This window comes from Halichoeres trimaculatus, unplaced genomic scaffold, assembly GCF_033239565.1.
Source record: "Halichoeres trimaculatus isolate MK-OKI-2021-1 unplaced genomic scaffold, fHalTri1.1 fHalTri1_scaffold_8, whole genome shotgun sequence".
Taxonomy (NCBI): Eukaryota; Metazoa; Chordata; class Actinopteri; order Labriformes; family Labridae; genus Halichoeres; species Halichoeres trimaculatus.
The window spans coordinates 18,859,018-18,882,443 of record NW_027437186.1 but is presented as its reverse complement, the minus strand read 5'-3'; the positions used below and the strand labels follow the sequence as shown (position 1 = coordinate 18,882,443).

The 23,426-nt window shown below is 39.7% G+C and overlaps 1 protein-coding gene across 6 annotated transcripts in view; it reads left to right on the top strand.

The window, feature by feature from the left end:
* Nucleotides 1-23,426, top strand: part of kcnq5a (potassium voltage-gated channel, KQT-like subfamily, member 5a) — a 113,496-nt gene that overhangs the window by 68,143 nt on the left and 21,927 nt on the right. For 3 of the 6 annotated variants that reach the window (XM_074676604.1, XM_074676606.1, XM_074676603.1), the window contains exons 2-9: nt 10,153-10,243; nt 13,482-13,608; nt 14,379-14,554; nt 14,835-14,960; nt 17,241-17,351; nt 17,470-17,565; nt 20,840-20,934; nt 21,789-21,815. In XM_074676604.1, the coding sequence (XP_074532705.1) occupies nt 10,153-10,243; nt 13,482-13,608; nt 14,379-14,554; nt 14,835-14,960; nt 17,241-17,351; nt 17,470-17,565; nt 20,840-20,934; nt 21,789-21,815 (849 nt within the window). Of the gene's footprint in view, nt 1-10,152; nt 10,244-13,481; nt 13,609-14,378; nt 14,555-14,834; nt 14,961-17,240; nt 17,352-17,469; nt 17,566-20,502; nt 20,592-20,839; nt 20,935-21,788; nt 21,816-23,426 lie in introns of all 6 variants that reach the window. The other 3 variants (XM_074676607.1, XM_074676609.1, XM_074676605.1) reach the window with 1 other exon arrangement.

The window sequence follows — 23,426 nt, the reverse complement described above, 5'->3', positions numbered from 1 at the left end:
GCTCTAGCCTAGATAAACACAAGGATTAACTAATGGATTGTTGGCAACTGTTATCCTGACTGCATACCTTGTTCTCACTCCTTCCTGCTCTCAGTCCCCCTTTCTCTCATATTGCACTTCCCTTGCATCATTACCTACTACCAGAAGACAGTGAAGGCAGTTGAAAGACTTGTGTTCAACACCCTTTTATTACTAAAGACATTTTTCACATGGACCATAAGATGTTGCAAAGAATGACAAATTGCAAGGTTTGCAAGATTATAACTGGATTCCTGCTCAGATTCCTCTCGATCATGAAGAGATCGTACAGTAAGTTTAGGCCTTAGCCGTCCTTTGTGTGAAGAGGTTTGCATTATCTGCTGTGGCTAAGGCCTTCAGGTTAGCTGGGTTAGCATCGCCCTGTCTCTCAGGTGTGTGGGGCTGATTAAAACCACTTATTTGACCAAATAATCTTCAAGTGTGTGGTCAGCCGGGCTAATAGGCTGCTTCCCATTGTGTCAGAGCCTCCCCAAACTGGAACGCCAAACATTATACATGTTTAATATTAAGATTCCTGGTCAGACTGCCTTCAAAGAATACCCGTTTTTTTGTCAAAGTTTGTAGCAACATTAGCCCAAATGACTTTCTTTGTCTTTTTTTTGTTGCTGCATGATAAAACAAGGGCCAGGGCCAACAATGTTGATGACATTGAAGACCCCCTGTTTGTTTATCTCCTCAAGTCACGTTTTTTAAAACACAAGTTTCTGTGAGATCTTGTGTCTGTGTATTCATTTACTTGTTCGCTAAGCGTATTGTCTCACAGTCCCGTAGAATCATGTTACATGTGTTAACCTAGGACTGTCTTGCTCAAAATCAGTCTGAACTGTCTTAATGTGTGTGGTCTCTCAAGGTCTTAAAAATGGTCAAGATCCAAAAGTTTTCTAGTATGTGCTTGGCCTGTGTTATAGGATTTTTTGAACATTTTTTTTTTTACTTTATTAAAGCTAAAGAGGAGGCAAAGACAAACATAGAAAACCCAAAAGATAATTAGAGCTACCCAAAATGCTAAAAAAAAAAAAAAAAAAAAAAATTAAATCATCATCTCATGATTTTATTCTTACAGTAAAATTTTGTTCATAACAAGTTAAGTGCCCTGTAAATTTGTATGGTTTCACAATAACATTCCCATCGTAAAGGGGCTGTGAGGAGTTAAGTGATCTTGAAAAAGTCTCCCTTTTAGATTTATGCCTGACCGTAATCCACACCTTAAAATAAGATAATCAACCCCAATATTACTGGTTACAGGTTATTTTAAACAGCTACTTCTTAGCATTGAGTCTGGGTCGACTAGGACCGGATTGATCTACATCACTTCTAGGTCTCTATGACAACACCATGCTGGCTGACAAAGTTTAGCAGTGAGAAGAGATAAAACACAGAGATCTGTGTTTGTCTCTGCTGAAAACGATTTCTGTGATTCATTTTCTAGTGATGGTGGACACTGGAGCCTAACTGTCAGACAGAAAAAGGACAGAAGAGCAGAAGAAAGCTAAACGGGAGCATGATACTGCCAGAGCTAGGGGCTAGTTAGCCTTTAGCTCAGGCTGTATTACTCTATAACACAGGGGCTAAGCTGTTTGTGATGTTGTTTATTCTAACCCACATGCAGCAGTTATTCTGCAGTGGTCTGTTCAAACTTGAGAGTCTATCAATAAAATGAAGAGTGAGGTTACGTTAGCTCTGCTTGGTAGATGACTGGCAGGACATAGCTAACCAGGATTTACAAACGTTACACATTACAGACATGTCTTAGAACACCGGGCTGCCAGCTGCGCTGAATATAAATGGCTACTTAACTACTTACAAACTGACTGTGTTTACTTGTTGTCATGTTAGCCTACAGATACGTTGGAGCACTGGGCTAACATATAGCTGGCTGCTACAACATTTGCTTGATGTCACGTTTTAAACAGTAGCGCTGAGTAACTTTACTGATAAATACCTTACCGCCGTGCGTCATATCCAGAGAAACGTTGTCATGAACATAATGCATTTGTTTCGATCCGAATCTCCATTTGATTCCAAAACAAACACACGCCTCGTTAAAAGTAAATTACGACAGTGTGCGAAAACTTCGGGCCACAAGGTGGCAAGGGAGTGCAATCAAAACAGATCCTCTTCATAGCATCTTTAGCATCTAAATTGTAACTTCCTATACAGATTTTACTTTTAAAATTAACTGTCTTAAGGAGATTAATTTTAGTCAGGGAGTTGTTCTGTTTTTTGGTTTGTGTGTGTGTGTGTGTGTGTGTGTGTGTGTGTGTTTGTGTGTGTGTAGAGTGTGTGAAGAGCAAAAGCAGGTGGGACTCAATCTTACATATATGGTGGCTCCAATAAGTTTCTGTTGTCTCTACAAACTGATATCTAGTTTCACATTGTTCCTAGAGGCATCATCATCATGGTCAGATGGTAGCAGATGTGCTCTGAGATTGGGTCAGTGTTTGGTTTAAAATGAGGTTGTGACAGGGTGAGTAGCAAAGACACAATCGTGATCATCTCATTGATGCTGAACTCAGTGAAATTACTGATAGGCTCCTCAATCTGTACTCTCGGCTTGTCGTCTCTTTTCTTATATTTCTGCCTTGTTTTATTCCTGTCGAGCCAATCCACCAGATCACTAATAGGAGGAAAGAAAGTTATTTATAGCTTAGCTCATCTTCATCTTTCCGTCGTAGCCTCAGTTAGCCCTGCTGCTTTCATCCTGGGAAACCTGCTGAACTCACTCCTTTGTGCCACTGTGGAGCCCTGAGTGCTGTTCTCCTTCTCTTCACATGACCCTCCCGTCTGTCTTTGTGTTTTCAAATGCATCTATTGCCCTGTTGCCTCACCGACTCCCTCCGTTTCTCTTTTTCTGCCTGTGTTTCCGTTCCCTCCCTCCCTCCCTACTGTCTTGATTGAAAGGGTATGCATGGTTGGCACAGAAAGAAAGAAGGAAATAGATAATGATACCAGACTGTATTGTGTGGAAAACCGTGACCTCTCACGTACCCAAACCGTCCCACACACACATAAAACACAATTTCTCTCCTTCCTTTTCTCATATGTGTATTTCACATAAACACGCAGAGGAAAGCGCGTGCACCCTCTTATAATGTTCCTCCTTTTTATCATAAACATACTTCTACACGTGCACACGCACACACACACACACACACACACACACACACATCAATTTATGAGCCTCACCATATGTTTCAAAGGAGAAGATTTACAGCCACACACTCAGACTCACACTCTGTGCCTAGTCTCAGAGGTTTTTAAATCTTCCACTTTGAAGCTCCGACGTGTCATCGACTTGAAAAAGAAAAGTCAAATGTCATCCTCTGACGTATGTATTGTTCATAAATGTGAAAACAGTGTTTTGGTGCTAATCTTAAATGCTGTTTTTATTATTTTTAACTGTTTCTCTTGTAAGATCACGTTCAGATTATGTTTCAGATAAATCTGAACCTAAGGGTGTGTTAGTAAAAGATACCTGAAGGCGTCTTGACTTCACCTTTCAATATTTGTCTTTTGTTTGATCTCTGATTCTCGTTAGTAGTGTTTTAAAGCAAATTAGGAGGAGCTATTTAAGATTTCTGTTTTTTCAAACTATAAGTCCAGTTCGTTTGACCTGAAGGCTAAAGTCTAAGGCTATGTCCACACGTAAAACACACAAAACCGCATATGTTTTTAAGTCTTTAGCCCTGTCGTCCACACAAAACCGCAGTTTTACGTCACTGAAAACAATGTTTTCTGAAAACTCTGGCCAGAGTAAAGATTTTGGAAAACTTTGGTTTCATATAGACGCTGGTTAGCTGAGTTTTTGGGTTCTCAAATGTCACAGCTGAATGACAGGGGCTCAGTCTGATTGGATGGCCACGGGTTTTACGTCGGAAAAACGCGGCCCATTATGGGTTTGGCATGCGTCGAGGGGGAGATAGTCATGTTTGAAAATACCCGGCTATATGTGTACAAGGCCTAAGTTAAGGATCAGATACAATAAGAGTTTTTCTTCTTTCTGCTCCTTTTCATTCAGTTTTTGGATCTTTTATTTTTTCTTTGTACTGATTTTTATTTATAAAAGAATGAAATAAATAAATAAATAAATAAAATGAAATAGATAAAATAAATTTCAGCAGCCTTTTATTGTGGCCGGCCTGAGGCACACCTGTGCAATAATCATGCTGTCTAATCAGCATCTCGATACGCCACACCTGTGAGGTTGATGAATTATATCGACAAAGGAGAAGTGCTCACCAACACAGATTTAGACGCGCTTGTGAACAGTATTTGAGACAAATCTCTGAGTTTAGCTCATTACAAAAAATGAGCAAAAACAAAAGTGTTGTTTATATTTTTGTTCAGTGTATAATCTAAAGTGATCTGTGGTTGCACAGAGGAAAAATATCACTTCTAAAAGGATACCTGTTGTTTCTGGAAACAAATGCCACACAGTTTTATTCAATGTCTTTCCAGGGGCGAGGACTCTGAAAAGAGAAATATGAATTATAAAGACATGACAAAAATGAGTATTATTGACCAGCTGGACATGTCTGCCTGGATATGAAAATAAAATAAAAAATTTATGCCATCAGAGACCTTGCCTCAGGATGAATCTGCCTGTTTTTTCCTTCAAGCCCAGACCTTGAGCCAAGCTGTCACTACTGTGATTTATTGTGATTTTAATTCATGTTTCTCACAAAATATTTCATCCATACACCAACAATCTTCTGAGCTTTTTGTTATCCAGCTTTATTAAAATGTCCTTTTATCTTTGGGGTGAAATAATAAGTCAGCAAAACCAATCCTTTTGTCTAATTTACTTCATGAATCAATTTGTTAAAGGCAATGAAGCTTTGTTAATCATCATTACCAGTGAATGTTAATTATTTTCGCTCTATGAAACATGGATGGGACACAGAAAATTGTCTTTTGATTTATTACCCGAAAATTTTGAAAAGCACATTTTTAAAGGTTAGTTTTATATTTGCTTTGGAAAAAAGTCACGGCATCACTCTTTGTTTTGGAGTCACTACTCAGTGGACAAGACTTTGAAAACATGATATCTCTTAGTGTAACAGTTCACCTGTGTACATCCAAGCGGCAACCTCCGGTCTAAAACTATGAGACAATACTTAAGTGCTAAAATCTGCCGTTTCTCGAGTGTCCGCTTTAGGCTGGCCTAGGAGTACACACCAAGCCAAAAAAAGCTGTTTTCACAGAAGAAATTAACCTATTTACAGCCTGGTTTAAAAAAAGAACATCTACTGTCGGAATCGCTAATTTTACTATCTGCACACACTGTTCAGGGGTTGAAGTTTTTTTCTAACTCTGCAGTTTAGTATATCAAGATCGTGAGCTCACCCAATCAGAGGCACAGCTCAGGTCACGTGACTGATGGGCACCATATGGCTGTACTCAAAGCCCCTGTCACTTCCAATATGGCCGCGATAGCCGATCTGCTTCAAATATCTGTTTTAGAAACAGACAGGTGACTTTGGGGAGACTTCGTCCAGTGTTAATACAGTCTTTGAGTGCATCATGTCCATATAGCTTACATTAAACAACTTCACCCAATCTTTCAGGAACCCCTCCTTAGTGACCTAACCCTTAATACAGAAGCTATAGGTCTGTCTAAAAAGTTTTGATTCAATAGATATTCTCAACTTGTTCAGCTGATGAATAAAAGCCTAACATTAAAAAAAGTGAGATAACATATCAGCAATGAGTGGTTCAAAACGCAAGGTACTCTACCAGGAACTGTTAGTTCAAGTAAATTCTACTCATGGAACAAAATTGTTTTTGTTATCAGTGTTATTACTTAGCCCTGAAATCCCTTTCAGATTATTCAAATCAGGTCGGTGGTGAAGAATATCTGAAAGTTATTGCAACAGAAAGGCTAACATTGTCCTATATGACGCCACAGTTAGCCAGTTAGCATGGGGTTGGTCTGAAGGTTCCTGGACCTTTGGGAAGAACTATCCATTGAGCAAGAACTCCTTGACTAAAGATATAGAGACTTGAGAGAAATTCTTATATTTGCCATGACAGGGAACAGAATTTAGTCCTACAAGTAAAAGCAAAACTTAAATAAAATTTATATTAAAGAAAGGATATTAACTACCCCAGGATTAAATTAAGACCATGGTACCATAATAAGGTCCCCGCGTACAGTTCCTGGCATTAAAAGTACCTTTAGTTTAGGGCTGCACGATATTGGAAAAAACTGACATTGCGATTTTTGGGGGGGGTTTGTGATATATATTGGGATATTAAACAAAGAAGAATTTTCACCAGATGACTTGAATAGCTCTGTTTGGGAAGAATTTGGTTGACTCACAATGACACCATTGTATTCCTATAATACCGTTAAATCCAGGCTAAGGGGGTTTATCTGTGAATGATGAAGATTGCTGTATATGAAAGGGATCCAGGAGGCCATGTCTCTGTTCAAAATAGAACAGGTTTCAATTTCAGTTGCTTTTTTCCCATTTCTCCAATAAATGGGGGAAATGCGATAGTCACATCACATGCGCGATGTGACTGTTGCGCATGTGCATATTGCGATGGGGATGTTCAAGCGATATATTGTGCAGGCCTACTTTAATTGTTAAGTCCTCACTGTTTTCTGTCTTCTACAATATTTTTACACCTGCAGTTTATTTCTGAGGTTAAACTTAGAGGCTGTTTTAATGCTGTGCTGCTGAGCTGTAATACAATATATATATATATTTTCCTATATTTCAAAGTAAAATAACACAGATATATGTCTTAATTTAGCATGTGGTCTAATCTCTTCCAGATTACCGTATTACATGATCAGTCTAGGAGCGTGGAGTGCAGCAGCCACACAGTATGAGCTCTTCCCACCCTTAGCATCACGTTGGAAGGAAGTGTTGGTATCAGTGGCAGAGGAGGGGAACCAAACCATGCAGAGCATTTCATGAAAGCCACATGGCTGAGAGAGAAAGAAAAACTTTAAACTGACTATGCATTAGAACAAAGAAGGTGAGACTCTCCAAAACATCATTGTTTGTCGACCTGGTGATGAGGAGGTATTTTATATTTATGGGATTGTGCACTTTTGGATGAGGACGTGTTGGGTTCTTCTTCAAGGCTTCGAGGCTTTTACAGGTGGTCATGTTTTATTCAGTCATTCTCATGGGGTTGCTTCTGTCTATACCTGCACTCAGGTATCCTTTATTGATCCCCAAGGGGAAATGGCATTTTAGTTTTATCTTGTCCAAGAGACATAAAAAGACTAGGAGATATAACATGGGGAGGACAGGAACAGGAGAACTGAGGAGCAGCACAATGTGCACAGTGCAGCATACTCATTTTGTTAGATGTGAAAAAAGAACGAAGGGAAAAAAAGAAATGCCACACTATGCTTCTGTAAAGGAGGGCACGGTGTGAGATTCAGAAAAAAAAACACCTCAGCACATAAATGACCAACACACCAAAACTCAAAGACTTGCACATATGAGAGAGGGAAGGGCGTCAGGAAGGGTACAGACACTGAGGGGCGCGTACGCAGCCTCACTGGGGCACTTTGCATCAACCTTGGACCATGTTTTTCAGTGTTCTGCTTATTTTAATATTGAGCGCACCCCAGGACTGAAAGGTGGTTCTTTTTAGAAACAGACCAGCTGTGTTAGCAAAAGAGGAAGAGAGCCTAACACACCTGTGAACCAAGAGCTGGAACAGACACTGCATGAGTTAAAGATGAGTAGTTTTTGCACCTGAAGAAAGTACAAGTTAACGCATGTGCATTGTGTAGCTGTAGAGGTTGCACGTTTCACCTGTGACTTATGATGAGACTCGGTATTTGAAAGGAACCACCTCAAACTGCAGAGATGAAGAGGACAAAGTCTTTTGGTTGAGAAGCCCAGAGAGAGAAAACTGAAGGGGGAGACAGAGAGTGGGAGGGAAAAGTGTTGAATCTACTTTGAACACAGAAACAAACCCATTTTAAAGATCAGCAGAGATGAGGAGAGAACACATCAAAAAGACAGATGGCATATTAAAACACAGAGAGAGAACAGCATGCAGAGGCTTCTATCCAGTGCATATGTTGACTCAGAGTACGAGGCATGAATTTTAATTACCCACTCATTAAACAAGCTAACATATGACTTACAAGGGCCTGAGTGGTGTTCTTGTTGGCAGCAGAGGGGGTACTTTGGGTCAACGTGAACACTTTGATCATACAGGATGCAGCTAATTGAAACAAAACTTGAAGGATACTTATTTGCTTTGTTACATCCATGAGTGTCAAACGATTATATGTGATATTCCCTCTCTTTTAAAGGTCCCATATTCTGCTCCTTTTCTGCAGTTTAATATGGATCATTGATGTCTTCATGAAATGGTAGTAACATGTTTTGGTCCAAAAAGTCAATAAATCAAGCACAGCAGCAATGTTTCCAGGCTCTCATAGCCCCTCTGTTCAGAACGCTCTGATTTAGTGGGCGTGACCTTCATATATAAATGAACCACCGCTGATACCGCCCCATTCTTCCTGGTCACTGAGAGCGGCGCCACAAGCTCTGAATGCACAATATTTAGAAAACAGTGAAGCTTGTTTACCGTAACATTACAGGCTAAAACAACAGGCTAACCGCAGCTAAAGTTAGCATCCTGTAGCTAACACAGAGACAGGGGGGACACTGAGGAAAAGCTCTTACATCTGTTCCACAAAGTTGGAAAAGCAGTCGACCATGAAGTGACTAGCACACACATGTACAGTTTTACTGAGTGTAGCTGGCACATTTCCTTGATAAATGAACTTTGGCCACTTAGTCTTGTCTTCCGAGATGGGAAGCTTGTGCATGGAACTATGTGGCTGTTTACAGCCAAAAACAGAGCAGTGATGGCTCTTTCTACTTCGGCATTCTCCTCCCTGCTGCTGGAGGAGGGAAGTGGGTGAGGAGGGGGTTTGGGGGTATCTGCTCTAGTGGACCAATCAGGTCAGACTTGCTCCTGATTGGTCCAAAAAGGGAATCGCTGACATCAGCAAATCCCCAAAATCCAAACAGCTCGTTTTAGGTCAGGATTTTACATTCACAAGCGCTACTAAGTACAGGTTTTGTTGTTAAATATCACATTTTTTTGGGGCTGGGAGGAAAGCCAAAGACCCACAAATTTAACAAAGACTTAATAACGTAATTTTTGCATAATATGGGACCTTTAAGTAAGCATTATGTGTACATTTTACAACAGGTGCAAATGTGTATCTAATGCAAGTGTTTGAATTCTGATTTCTTCCTGAACTTTCCAGATGAGAAAGGAAATTGTTGAACATTTCTTTTAGGATGTTTGGAGCAGTTACAACAGAAATGCAAAGAAACTCCTATCAGAGATTAGTGCAGAGCTGAAACCAGGTTTCTTGTTCTATGGTGGATGATGAGGAAATTATTTAAAAAGTTACGATAAGTTATGTGTTTCACTTTCTGTCAATTCAAACAGTAGTAAACAGTGAAGTAGTAGTACACTGAAAAAAAAGAAATCTTGTCAAGTTTTTTTGTCTTATTTTCAGTAGAAAATGTAGTTTCAGACTTAATATGAGCCACATTCACCTGACCAGTCCAGCATGTCTTATTTCAAGTTATTTAAAGACAAAAATGAGGTGTGAATTGCTTGTAACAAGTTAAAAAAATCTGCCAATGGAACAACAGAAAAGGTAGTTGTTTTAAGATGTAATTCTGGTTTCAAGTAAATTTTTCTTGTTTCATTGGCTGTTCTTTTTTTTTTTTTTTTTGTTGCAAGCAATTCACACCTAATTTTTGTCTTTAAATAACTTGAAACAAGACACTTTTCTGAAGTGATCGATTGAATGTGGCTCATATGGAGTAAAATAAAACACTTTTTTTATTGAATATACGACAAAAACACTTGATAAGGTTTCAGTTTTTGAGGTGTATCATCAGGGTGAATGTGTGAACTTAGTGAAGCTCATAACAGTGTTTAGCCTGGTTCCAACGATGCTCCATAGGCTTACACCCTGCTTAATTTAACTGCATAAAGATACTTTATGGATTTTACCTGAGCCAATGAGCCAGTGAGTGAAAACATGACTTATGTTATTAAATCTAATTTATGTTTTTGTGATTGCATGTTTGGTCTCTATAGGTTCATCCTGGTGTTTGGATGTCTCGTTCTCTCAGTGTTCTCCACCATCCCTGCTCACCAGGAGTTCTCCTCACACTGCCTGCTCATCCTGGTAACACACACACACACACACACACACACACACACACACACACACACACACACACACACACACACACACACACACACACACACACACACACACACACACACACACACACACACACCACAAACTCCAGTAAGTGTATTCAATAAGGATGTGTCACACAGGGAGTGCTGACTGAGAGTATATTACTCTACTACGACTAATTCGAAGTGTCACATTATAAGATTATCAGTATTGAGTGTTTGTGTGTGTGCACGTATGTGAGTTTAATGCTTATTCTCACATTACACACCCTGATTATGCACTCTCAGCACTGTGATGAACTGTAATGATCAGTCTCATGTGACACACAATCAAAGTCATGCTGTCAAAATTTAATTTAGGCTCACCGTCTGTGCCTCAGATGTAATTAAGCAGAAAGCCACACTTCAGAGCAGGTAGGGGAAAAAACAGCAACTTTGTTTGAGTAAGTTGGATGAAGGAACAAAACTGGCTTTAGCACATCCTACACCAGTAGAAATACTTTTTCTATCCAAAGAGGAGCAGAGATTATTGAAGTAAATCATCTGTCAGGCATGCAGTCCTACTCATGTTGTATGTCTATGAATCTCTGCCCTCAGTCCGTAAGGTGGAGGCTGAATATTTAGGTTAAGGTACTGGAAATAGTTAAATATGTTGCACACAAATGAGCCTTTTTAGAAAAGATTGTAACTTACAGAAATGAGTTCCCGTTGAGGTGTTTTACAAAACTGGAGACTATGTGCTGACATTATTTCTTAAGGTGCTTTTTATCAGAATGTCTGCTGCTCAATACTCTTTTAATTAGAAAAAACAAGCTAAATGGATTTATATAGTGCTTTTCTAGTTTTTCTGAACACTCAAAGCACTTTACACTTCTGGCCTCTTTCATCCATCACACACTCCACCCCCACACTCACACACTGATGGCAGGGACTTGAACACATTCATACCCACCCACACACCACTGACAAACATCAGGAGCAGTTTGGGGTCAGTGTCTTGCTCAAGGAAACTTTGGCATGTGACTGCAGGAGCTCTCCCACTGCTGCCCAACATGCTAATCCATTTTCTTACTAAGAACTAAGTTGGCCCAAATTTATTCTCACCAGTTAAATGAATAGGGGTGAGTATTGGCAAGAACCTCACGATGCAATACGCATCAAAATACTTGGGTCACGATACGATAGTGTCACGATGTATCAGCATAAAAAACCAGGGACTATTTTTATGTAAATCACACAATGTTATTCAAAATTAAAAGGACAAATTAAGTCAAAGGGCTACTTGGTGGCGCAACGGTTAGTGCTGCAGCCTCACAGCACTGTTTGATTCCCAGCTTCGCCTGTGGGCCTTTGTGTGGAGTTTGCATCTTCTTCCTGTGCATGAGTGGATTCTCATCAGGCCTCCTCCCACAGTCCAAAAACATGCTAATCAGGTTAACTGGTCAATCTAAATTGTCCAAAGGTGTGAGTGTGTGAGTGAATGGTTGTCTGTCTCTGTGTCAGCCCTGAGATTGACAAGTTACCATTCCAGGGTGTACCCCGCCTCTTGCCCAGTGACAGCTGGGATAGGCTCCAGCCACCCCCGGCCCTAACAAGTATAAGCATTTCAGAAATGAATGAATGAAATTAAGTCAAAACTATTTGACTGAACACAACTTTTCTATTTTGTTGTTTTTGAAATACTGAGAGTCAAATGCAGTTTTACAAACATAAACTTAACTTAAAAACATAAAGTGAATCAAGTTTGTCACTTAAGCTACTGTGACACTAAACTAATGTTTCAAGTCTCTGGGCAACATACAGCGGAGTAGCTCTTCGGCGCCATCTACCACAGTGGAGGTCAAGTCATATTTTACTTCTAACTCAGCTAAACAAGGATTTTTATTCAACCAAAAGTATCAATATTAAGAGTTGAAATATCAATATTGTACCAGAGGTTAAAGTATCGCAATATATTGCTGTATCAATATTTTTTCTCACTTCTAGGAATAAACGAAGGTGGGTCACATGACTGGTTTAGGCTGAAACACTTGAAACATTCACAGTACAGCACGCCAACAGCTCAACCAATAAGATCACATCTATTCTTCAGGAAATGCTCCTGTTGTTGGATTGATGTTATTGATGGAGCACTTTGATAAAGAATCTGTTGTAATTCCAATTTGTTCATATTATTAATAATTCATTCATGCAGTTGACTATGAGACAATTAAGTGATTTATAAACAAACATAGAAAGCAACACTGGAAATACCACTAAGCCTGTAAGACATTAAATCTTAATACATTTTAACACATACCTCCTCTGTGCAATGATGTTTATTATTTGCAGTGTAACTGTTTACCTACCTGCTGCACACACATATTTACCCACTTGCTGCACTAGAGTTGTCCTCTCTGCCAACACACCACACTGTTTCCTTCAGTTTATTAATGAAATGGCTGTTAGTTTATCGACTCTCTAAGATTCACAGTGCAATAACTGTGTGTATTGTAATTGTTCATAAATTTGAATACACTTTAGTCACTTCATGACTGCTTATTTATTCATTCATTCATTCACCAACCAGTAAACATAGCTGTTGATTGATTTCTCACACCATTACTGTTAATGCTTCTTAACTAAACTTCTTTGGTAGGTATTACTGAGTATTCTGTCACTTTTAGTGACTCATATATTGAATACACAATAACTGTATTTCAGTTGTAAATAGTGTCCTTACAATGATGACAAAGAGCCCCACTATCTCAAAACTCCTATATAACCAACAGAAAACTGATTGTGCTGGATGTAGCTTTAATATAAACAGGCATAAAAGCCTGTGTCTAAACGTGTTCTCTGATATGACACTTCAACTTTCATGAATTATATCTATAGGTAAGCTTTGTTTTCAGGGATTCATACTGACTTTAAATGAAAAGCAATAACATGTATTGTAGATGGGAAACCACATTCAAACAGTTGTACAAGTAGTTTATTTCAGCTTTGAGGTCCGCCAAGGTTAGTGATTGTTTTTACTGAGCCTGAGTCGCTGTATTGTTCTACAATTTAGAAGTACTTTGAAATTGCCAAGACTGTTTCCTTTGACTGCTGTGTGTGTGTGTGTGTGTGTGTGTGTGTGTGTGTGTGTGTGTGTGTGTGTGTGTGTGTGTGTGTGTGTGTGTGTGTGTGTGTGTGTGTGTGTGTGTGTGTGTGTGTGTGTGTGTGTGTGTGTCCTGCAGGAGTTTGTGATGATTGTAGTGTTTGGTCTGGAGTACATCATCAGGATATGGAGTGCTGGCTGCTGCTGCCGCTACCGGGGCTGGCAAGGACGCCTCCGCTTCGCAAGAAAGCCGTTCTGTGTCATAGGTAGGTTTGTGTATCTGTATGAGTGTGTGTGGGAAATAGAAAGAGTGAGAGAGACCTTAATAATTTGAGAAAAGAATAAAAAATGAGATCTATGGAAAAAATCATTTAAAGGTGGTTCACAACATTGACCATGTATCACCATGCTAGGCGTATAATTGGCTGTCTGGGCCAAAAATGATTTGGGAACAAAACAGATATCTTAATAATGAAGCCACACAACAGAGTCTTCTCTTTACCTGATTTTGTCCTGCAGATGTCACAAAAACACCCATTGGAAATTTTGCCGGGGTTTTTCAATATTAAGAATTTCTTTTGCATATATGGGATCTACAACATTGTCCTATTGGAGTTGTTTAACAGACTGTCACAAAAGCCAAAGGTTTTTCCACATTGTGTGTTAGTAGGGATTACCCTTAGGGTCTATTTTCTAAAACAGAAAAGTGATGATTTTTATATTTCTCTCCAGTTTCTGAGTGAGGCACAGGTTCTGGTATCTGGGAGGCATGCAGAGACATGCATCCAGAGAACTAAGAGACCCTCTTGACAGCCTTCTGAGAAATAAGAGCAGAACCAGTGAGGTATTTTAGGGTCTCAGACAGAGTGACAGAAAAAGAGTAATAGAGATAGATACAGAAACAAACAACTTGCGCTAAATCAATAGCTGTTGGACAAGTGATGGATGGGTCTAGAAAGTAGGTGAGTCAAGCACAGTTCTTGTTGTTTATAATGTGGAACCGGTGACCTTTAATTTCCTCTCCTCTTCTCCCCAGACATCATTGTACTCATCGCCTCGGTTGCTGTGGTTTCAGCCGGTAGTCAGGGTAACATCTTTGCCACGTCTGCACTGCGTAGCCTTCGTTTCCTTCAGATCCTGCGCATGGTGCGCATGGATCGCAGGGGAGGGACCTGGAAGCTGTTGGGATCGGTAGTTTATGCACATAGTAAGGTAGGACATTAAGGAGTCAGACTGAGAAAAGAAATAAAGAGTAAAATAAAAGGGACACATACTTAACTGATTATTAATAACAACAAGGGGAAGGAACAGAAGCTGAGCTAAGCCATATAGTTTAACTTGTGACATAAGAACATCAGCAAGTAAAAAAGGTTTTTAAAGTGAATTAAGAACATACATTTATGAGATTTTTTCCCTCTAGATGTATAATTTGCCACATTACTCTAGTTTTTCAGAAATAAGAAGCTTTTCTGTGTGCATATTTATTTTTCAGGAGCTGGTGACGGCCTGGTACATCGGGTTCCTGGTGCTAATCTTTTCCTCCTTTCTGGTCTATCTGGTGGAGAAAGAGTTTAACAAAGAGTTCGCCACCTACGCCGACGCTCTGTGGTGGGGCACGGTGAGATTCAGTCCTTCCTGTTTACCAGTTGTATGAATTCAGGAGCGATTTTAATTTGTTCCCTCTGAAGTTTTTTTTTACAAAGTTTTGTTCAGTATTTATGATCACTCTCCATAATTTCAGCCCAAATCCTGGAAAAAACATACTTGGGTTATTCTTTTCTTGTCTGACAACAGTGATATATATCCATTTACAGCATCAGTCTGACCTTAATGAAAGCTAAAACACAAATTGCAGAAGCACAGGCCCTCAAAGTCACACTTGGTTGGCTGCACTGCACTGTTTCCTCCTACATCTAAAACCCATTACACCTCAAGAACGCGGAAACAGACAACGGACGCACAAGAAATGGCCAGATCAATAGTTTCAATTTTCTCCTGCTGCCAGGTGAGACTGACCTGTTTGGCTTCTGGGAATCACACTCACACACTGTGTGTTCCCATGTGGAAGGGTCCCTCTTTCTGGTCCACACTAAAAGCTGTTATATAATTTCTGTGTAAAGGTCAAGTACAGTTAGATAAACCTTAAAGATGTATTAGTCAACACAAGAACCAATGGCATTTACACACACTAACCTCACTTTAGTAGATATATGGACTTCAACTTGCAAATGTACACCAGTAAGATTCTAATTAAGCAAACAGTAATTGTATAATCAAGAATATTTTTTAAAAAAAGGGTTTCTGTATCAGTATTTTGAGTGGGATTACATCCATAGGCTCTTGAGCTGTGTCTAAAGCAGTGGTTCCCAACCTTTTTTGGGCTGTGACCCCATTTTTACATCACAAGTTTCTGGCGACCCCAGACACCTAAAACAAAAGGGTTCTTTTTGCTAAAAAATTGTTTTTGTTCATGTAATCGTTATATATATATATATATATATATATATATATATATATATATATATATATATATATATATATATATATATATATATATATATATATATATATATATATATATATATATACATATATATATATGTGTGTGTGTGTGTATATATATACATATATGTGTGTGTGTGTGTGTGTGTGTGTGTGTGTGTGTGTGTGTGTGTGTGTGTGTGTGTGTGTGTGTATATATAGATAGATAGATAGATAGATAGATAGATAGATAGATAGATAGATGTAGATAGATAGATGTAGATATATAATATAGATATAGATATTATATACTGCATTTTTTTAAACTTGTTTTTTTTAATTATTATTATTATAAGGGGAAATGTCTGGTGTTTTGATTTAAATGAAATATATATTCAATCATTAAAAATATATTAGTATTTTTTTAATCTTTTCTTCTTTTTAACCATTTACTGGAAATTTAAGGCAACCCCACGAGGGGTCGGGACCCCAAGGTTGAAAAAGACTGGTCTAAAGCAAGGACTGTACTGTATATAAAGATGCCAGTTTGATGCACAAAAGTGAAGCCAAAATACTCCTACAGCAGGCTGATGATAGACAGGCTTTCTCAATCAGGGTCGTATTACACGATTAACCCCTTCTGCTGAATGCATCACTCCCTGTGTAAAGCAGTTGTGGTAGACTTATGATATGCTGTTTTGATCCTGATAAGTTGACCTTTATTTTTTCCATGAGGTTCCTCATAATTTTTTTTTTTTTTTTTATGGCTGACCTGACAGACAGTAGACAGCTTTCAGCTAGGTTAACATGTGCCAGTTGTCCAGCATCAAAGCCAGGCTCAGGTGATATTATGTAAAATATATTTCTGAGTTAAGATTAGTAGTAGTCACATGAGCTATTTGATTGTTAATCAAATTGTTTAAAGACTTTTCAAATATCTGGAAAGTTTGACTCATACCTCATGCTGACATGGGTCTGTTTTTGGAGTGACCGTCTGCACAGGCTCATGGAGCAGCAGTATTAACATCTGAAACTAAAACACACATTCAGCTCACTAATAAAGCAGAAAAGATCCCTCAGGTTTGTACAGCAGATTTCTGCTGATTAGCTTCTTGTGTTTGCTCAAGTGTTACATTGTTTTGGCTTCACTTTATGGGTGCTGTCATGTCATCTATTTCTGTTAGAGTCCATAGTCTAAAGGCTTTTGATTGCCTGATAACCTGCTGTTGTATTTCATGGAGTAAAAACTATGATTCAAGGACATTACAGCCATCACTGATGATGATGAAGTAATGATCATTTATCCATACAGAATCACATGGATTTTCTGTCACTTTAGATATAGAGGTAGATGAGGGGACAAGAGGCAGATTTTGGATCAAGCCCTTAACCTGAGTGTTGACCTCTGATCCTGCAGATAACCCTGACTACCATTGGCTATGGTGATAAGACTCCACAGACGTGGACTGGACGCCTGTTATCAGCTGGTTTTGCTCTACTGGGGATCTCTTTCTTCGCTCTACCAGCTGTGAGTCACACATCAACACACCTCATCACAGTTTTATCTCAGCTGCATCATGCGGATGTTACCAGAATGATGTTTTAATGCAGCAATGTGGACACTCAGAGTGTGTTTCTGCCTGTAGGGCATCCTTGGCTCAGGTTTTGCCCTGAAGGTGCAGGAGCAGCATCGACAGAAGCACTTTGAAAAGAGGAGGAATCCAGCTGCAAGCCTCATCCAGGTATTTATACACATGAATTCAGAAAAAACATACATTAATAAACTCTGGAGTTATTGTTTTTCGGAGCAGCTGAAGCAGTGTGATTACCCAGAAATCCTTCCTTCCCTTCTTTAGTATTTGCTTTGACTGTCACTGTGTGTCTTTGTTTCAGCATAAAGGCACGTGTGCTGGCTCTTCACCCTCTGATTTGTGTGTTTTTGACATATTGAAGTGTGTGTACAGCTGAATTCATCCCCTCCCCTCCCATCAGAATGAAGGTGTTTCATTAACTATTTAATATGAGTGTGTCTGTGTGTGTTTGCCGTTCTCCATGCTGTCAGGGTGTGTAGCTGTTGATGATGACTTACAGTGTGCAAGGCAAGCTGTTGTCTCTCAGGTCCTACAGCAACACACAGCCGTACTGCTGGGATTTATGAGCCGTTTCCATGGCAATCATTCCCTGGGCAGACGCACCTCCAAACCGTCACTCATTTTAATAGACAGAGCAGCTGCATTACCTTTTAATGAACAATAAACACCTGCAGGAGCATGTTTCTGTGTATAGAACCCAAAGAGTACCCCATATGTGTTTGTTTCTTTGTTTACAAATGTCTGTCAGAATCTCCTCTAACTGTCTACCTTGACCTACTTTTGAAACTTACCTTTAAAAAAGAGCTGCTGTGGTACTCTTCCCATGGAAAAATCCACTTTTCATTATCTGGTATTCTGATGGATTGGCTTCTGTAAGCTTCCAGGAACATGTTAGTATAAGTTGAATATAAGATCTAAAATTTGCATAAACTGTTTTCTCATTTGTAATAACTCATAATTGGTTATTAGTAATAACTAAATACTAAATGGATGCTCAGAAGCTGTTTCATCAGCTCCATTGTGAGTGAAAAAACCTTCTGTTTAAAATCTATAACCATAGCTGAAGTGTGAAAAGCTGCAGTTCAACAAGTGTCCACTTGAGGCTGCCTGCAGAAGTACAAACCACTTACACACCAGTTCAAAAAGCTGATCTTTACAGCTAAAAGAAACATTTTTACCGCCTAGTTCAAAATACAGATTTGGTCTGAAAGACAGCAAAAACTGTACAGGAGAAAACAAATAAATTATGGTATTTTTTAAAGTTTTTAAACTTACAAGTTTTGCATATTTAAAGGCATAAGTGATCAGACTGACATGTGGACGGATGCTAAAAAACCCACCTGAACTTTGTCTTTTTACCGTATAAAAAGGTTGAGTCAGCTTTCCAGAAATGTCAATTGTGGACAATAGACTTTCAGATCAGAAACAGATGGGTGACATCACAAAGACTATGCTCATGTATTAAAAAGTTTAATGTGGAAACACAGGCATTTTAATACTATGCTGTCACAGGGCTCAATGTAATTTAACAGAATTGACCAAAAAGGTAGAAGCCGTTGGGTAACACCTAAACTTTTGTGATTCTTCTTGGTTTATAACACACCAAGAGTATCCTTTGTTATGAGACATACATCCTTTTTTATTCATGAGGGTAAATTGCTGAGAACATTTTAAAGAAGTTTCTTAGGTTTTCTTGTCTTTGTCTCGTTAATTATTAGGACCCTTTTAAATCTTCCAACCACTCCTACGACAGATATGTGTCGTACAGCATACATGCATTTATTTTTGTGTAACTTTAGATTATGCATTTATTACTCATCCTATTAAATGCTTTGCTCTCAGATTTCCTGACAAAATCAGTTAAATTCTGATTTGTCTTGATAATAAGTTGATTTGAAAAATTATGTTATCACTCTGTATCAGTTGTAGCTATTGATCCCTGACAAAAAAATAGACTCAGCCTAATCGATCCTGAGAACCCTCCATAAGGGATTCATCCCACATGTGCTGCTCTGGTTTCTGTTTATCGGCTTTGTATCAAGCACCTGGTCACTGTCTGTTGTCTGCCAAGCTCTAAACATTTTCCCCAACAGGTGAGAAGAAACATGGAAGCAGCTCAATGTGTTAAATATCTGGATGACATAACTGTCCTGTCGGTCACTGTTGCCCCCCCCATCACACACAGCTCCCCCATGCTTTAATCCACTGTGTGTGTATGTGTGTGTGTGTGCATGTGTGTGAGTTGGTGTGGGTTACATGTTCCTGTTGGCACACAGGGCAGGAAATTACCGCTGTCTCAAGCCTCAGCAGCTGGTCAGGTCTTAATTTCACCTGCTCCAGTAGCTATCTTGACTACCAAGTGTATTTTTAGAACAAGATCGAATTACAGAATGACTATTAAGTGGTCCCAAGAGAAGCATAACAACCCATGGTCAACACTGACCAGCATTTGACGAATGTCCGGTGTTAATTTTCCTCTCTGTCTGTCTGAAGTGTTTGTATGGATGCTTTCCAGTTGGGTCACAAATCTTGTTTCTACACCTGGCACCGCCATTGAGGAGTTTCAGTCAGCTGCAACAGAAAACTGGTTTAATACTCCAAAGAAAAGATGGAAAAACGAAGCCTGAAAAACCTTAAAATAGCACAGTGGAGACAAGCCAGGGCTCAAGAATGAGTGGTACACTTTATTTGTATTGTCTGCTGTGACACCTCCACAGGTAACATTGGTGTGGACTCAGGCACGACAACATTGATTAATCATAGGAAAGATACTCGCACTGAACGTGTGTGATATCAGACCTTAAAGTTCATCTCATGTGCAGTTTACAGACATGAGGGAGAAACTTTAAAATGAAAAACTGCTCATCACTCAAACTAAACTGTTAGTCAGCCTAGACCAGGACCTCCAACATGGCTGCCAGCTGGTTCCATACCCTGTAAATGTCGTGTTCACACTTTTAGCCCCTTTTCCTCACAATTGTTCGTGCCATTACCCGTCTATTTCATATTTGTGTGTGTTTGTGTGCGTGTGTGTTCACATGTGAACGTCTGTGTGTCCTTTCCATCTCTGCTCCCTCCCTCACCCAGGCCGCTTGGCGTCTGTACTCCACCGATGGCGCTCGTCCCTACCTCAGAGCCACTTGGCACCACTACCAAAGCGCCCTCTCCCCCCTCAGGCATGTATCCCCTCTACCACCATCACCACCACCACCACCAACACCACCTCCACCTCCCTCACGAGACCCCCCCGACCACAATGCATTCACGTTACCCCCCAAAAACTAATCAGCTGTTTCTTTTTTCCCCTTCCTCACTTTCCTTCTCACACTTCCTCCCCAACTTAAACAACCCTCCTCCACCTTGTTTCTCCTCCCAATTATTTCATTTACCATTATTTTATTTATCCTGTCGACTCTGCACGTAGTGTGTCTGGCGTAGTTATGCTGCTGATGAGAACTCGGTTTCCATTGCTACCTGGAAGCCTCATTTGAAGGCGTTGCATACCTGCAGCCCCGCCAAGTAGGTAACAACTTACAGACTTAGAAACATGGCTGCTGCTGCTTCCTCCTCCTCCTCCTCCTCATTTCTTCCTCCTCAGCTGGTGTCTGCTCATCTTTATTGGTGTATCCTCAACTGTGTCTCAATTGAATGACTTGTTGTTATGCAGCTTGGCAACAATCAGCTCATAATTGTAGCTACACTGACCCTTTTTCTTCAGTCAGGGATGCTTTGCTTGGCATGCATGAGCTCTGACCTCCTTTAAACATTCAGTTATACGTCTTCATAAATGAATTATCATCACTTTGACTTGCAAGTTTTTTCAAATGCAAGTATTTAAAAGCAATTTATTTTTTAGCTTAAGCAGGATTGTATTGTGTTAACATATGACTTAAAGAACAGAGGAAAAGATTCAACATTAAACTGAGGTCAATGTTCCTTATTTTTTGATACTACAGTGAAAAAAGGGGAAAAAGAAGCTTATATGTTGTGTATTAATTCAGGCTTCAACTGCTTTATTGATTCACTTGGTTGAGCCAAATTCCTGTTTGTGGTGTCAAACTAAAAGTAGTTCAATGCAAATGCACAAAAAAGGTTTTATTTGTTTCAGAGTTTTCATAACAAACAGTGAAGCAGGATTATTATCCTTGCTTGCACTCACATATTTCTGATTTCCTGTCAGCTCAACCCTTACCTTGCATGGTCATATCTTGCGTGTGCTTCCAAATAAGTAACCCCTCTTCTCCGTCTCTTTTTGTTTGCTTGATATACCTCATCTTCATTGGAGGAATCATCTGTGTAGTGCTAATTGGTGCTGCTGGAATACTGATTTCTCTCCCTTTGTCTCCTCCTCTTTATCCCACTAACACCTGAAGGAAAGAGCAGGGAGAGACTACTTACAGGTTTGTATGACGCTCAGCTCATTCCTCCAAGAACACAAACACATACCCTGGAAATGTGATACGGTCATGACTGACAGATCTGAATGTGTGACGTGCCCTTGTGTTTATTTAACACAATTGATTGAGGACTGCTTGTTGCTAAAGGGTTATAATTTATTGAGGAGTAGCTCAGTTGGTTAATGTGATTGAGTCAGTGAATGACTCTAGGAATGACTTTTGAGGTCATAAATTTGCAGTAGTTATTGGATAAGATGCTGGAAGTCATTGCAGTGATTGTCTGGTAAAAATGGAGCTGAAAGAGAAAAAAAGGTTGAAATGTTAAAGGTGAAAGAAGGTTTGCTGTGGGGGGCTACGGCATTCAAAGGAACGATGTGATTATAGGTCCCATATTATGCAAAAATCACTTTAAGACTTTTAGTGAAATTTGTGGGTCTTTAGCTTTCCTCCCAGCCCAAAAAATGTGATATTTAATGACAAAACCTGTAGTTAGTAGTGCTTGTGAATGTAAAATCCTGATCTAAAACGAGCTGTTTGGATTTGGGGGATTTGCCGACGTCAGCGATTCCCTTGTTTTACCAATCAGGAGCAAGTCTGACCTGATTGGTCCACTGGAGGAGATACCCCCGCACCCCTCCCTGCTGCTGGAGAGAAATCTCTCCAGCAGCAGGGAGGAGAATGCTGAAGTTGAAGGGCCATCACTGCTCTGTTTTTGGCTGTAAACAGCCACATAGTTCCATGCACAAGCGAAATGTGCCAGCTACACTCAGTAAAACTGTGCATGTGTGTGCTAGTCACCTCATGGCCGACTGCTTTTCCAACTTTGGACAGTACAACAGAGGGCTAGCGAATAGACTGGTCCTGAATCCAGGCGCATTACCAACCATCCACCAACAAACCTCTGACCCTGGAAATGTGAGTACTTTAAATGCTGTGTGCTGTGGAGCAGGTGTAAGAGCTTTTCCCCAGTGTCCCCCCTGTCTCTGTGTTAGCTTCAGGATGCTAACTTTAGCTGCGGTTAGCCTGTTGTTTTAGCCTGTAATGTTACGGTAAACGAGCTTCACTGTTTTCTAAACATTGTGCACTCAGAGCTCGTGGCGCCACTCTCAGTGACGTGGAAGAGGGGGGCGGTATCAGCGGTGGCTCATTTACATATAAAGGCCACGCCCACTAACTCAGAGCGTTCTGAACAGAGGGGCTATGAGAGCCTGGAAACAATGCTGCTGTGCTTGATTTATTGGCTTTTTGAACCAAAACATGTTACTACCATTTCATGAAGACATCAATGATCCATATTAAACTGCAGAAAAGGAGCATAATATGGGACCTTTAACATGTGAAATAAGCATGTCAATTTTTCCTCATGAAAGAAAATGAGAGGTGTCTGTTGCTTTTCATTTCACCAACTCAGCTAGCGAACATTTAATATATTCATACAGACAAGGTGCAGTGACACAGTCAGTTATCTTTCATTATTTTACTCAACAAACTGAGCAGTTCATTGTAAATAACCTCTCACACAGGTTAAAAAAAAAGCCTGATCTCCAAGACTTCTGTCTCTTCCCTTATCCATCTCCTTCTTTACTCCATCCTCTCAATTCTCCTTTTGCTGCT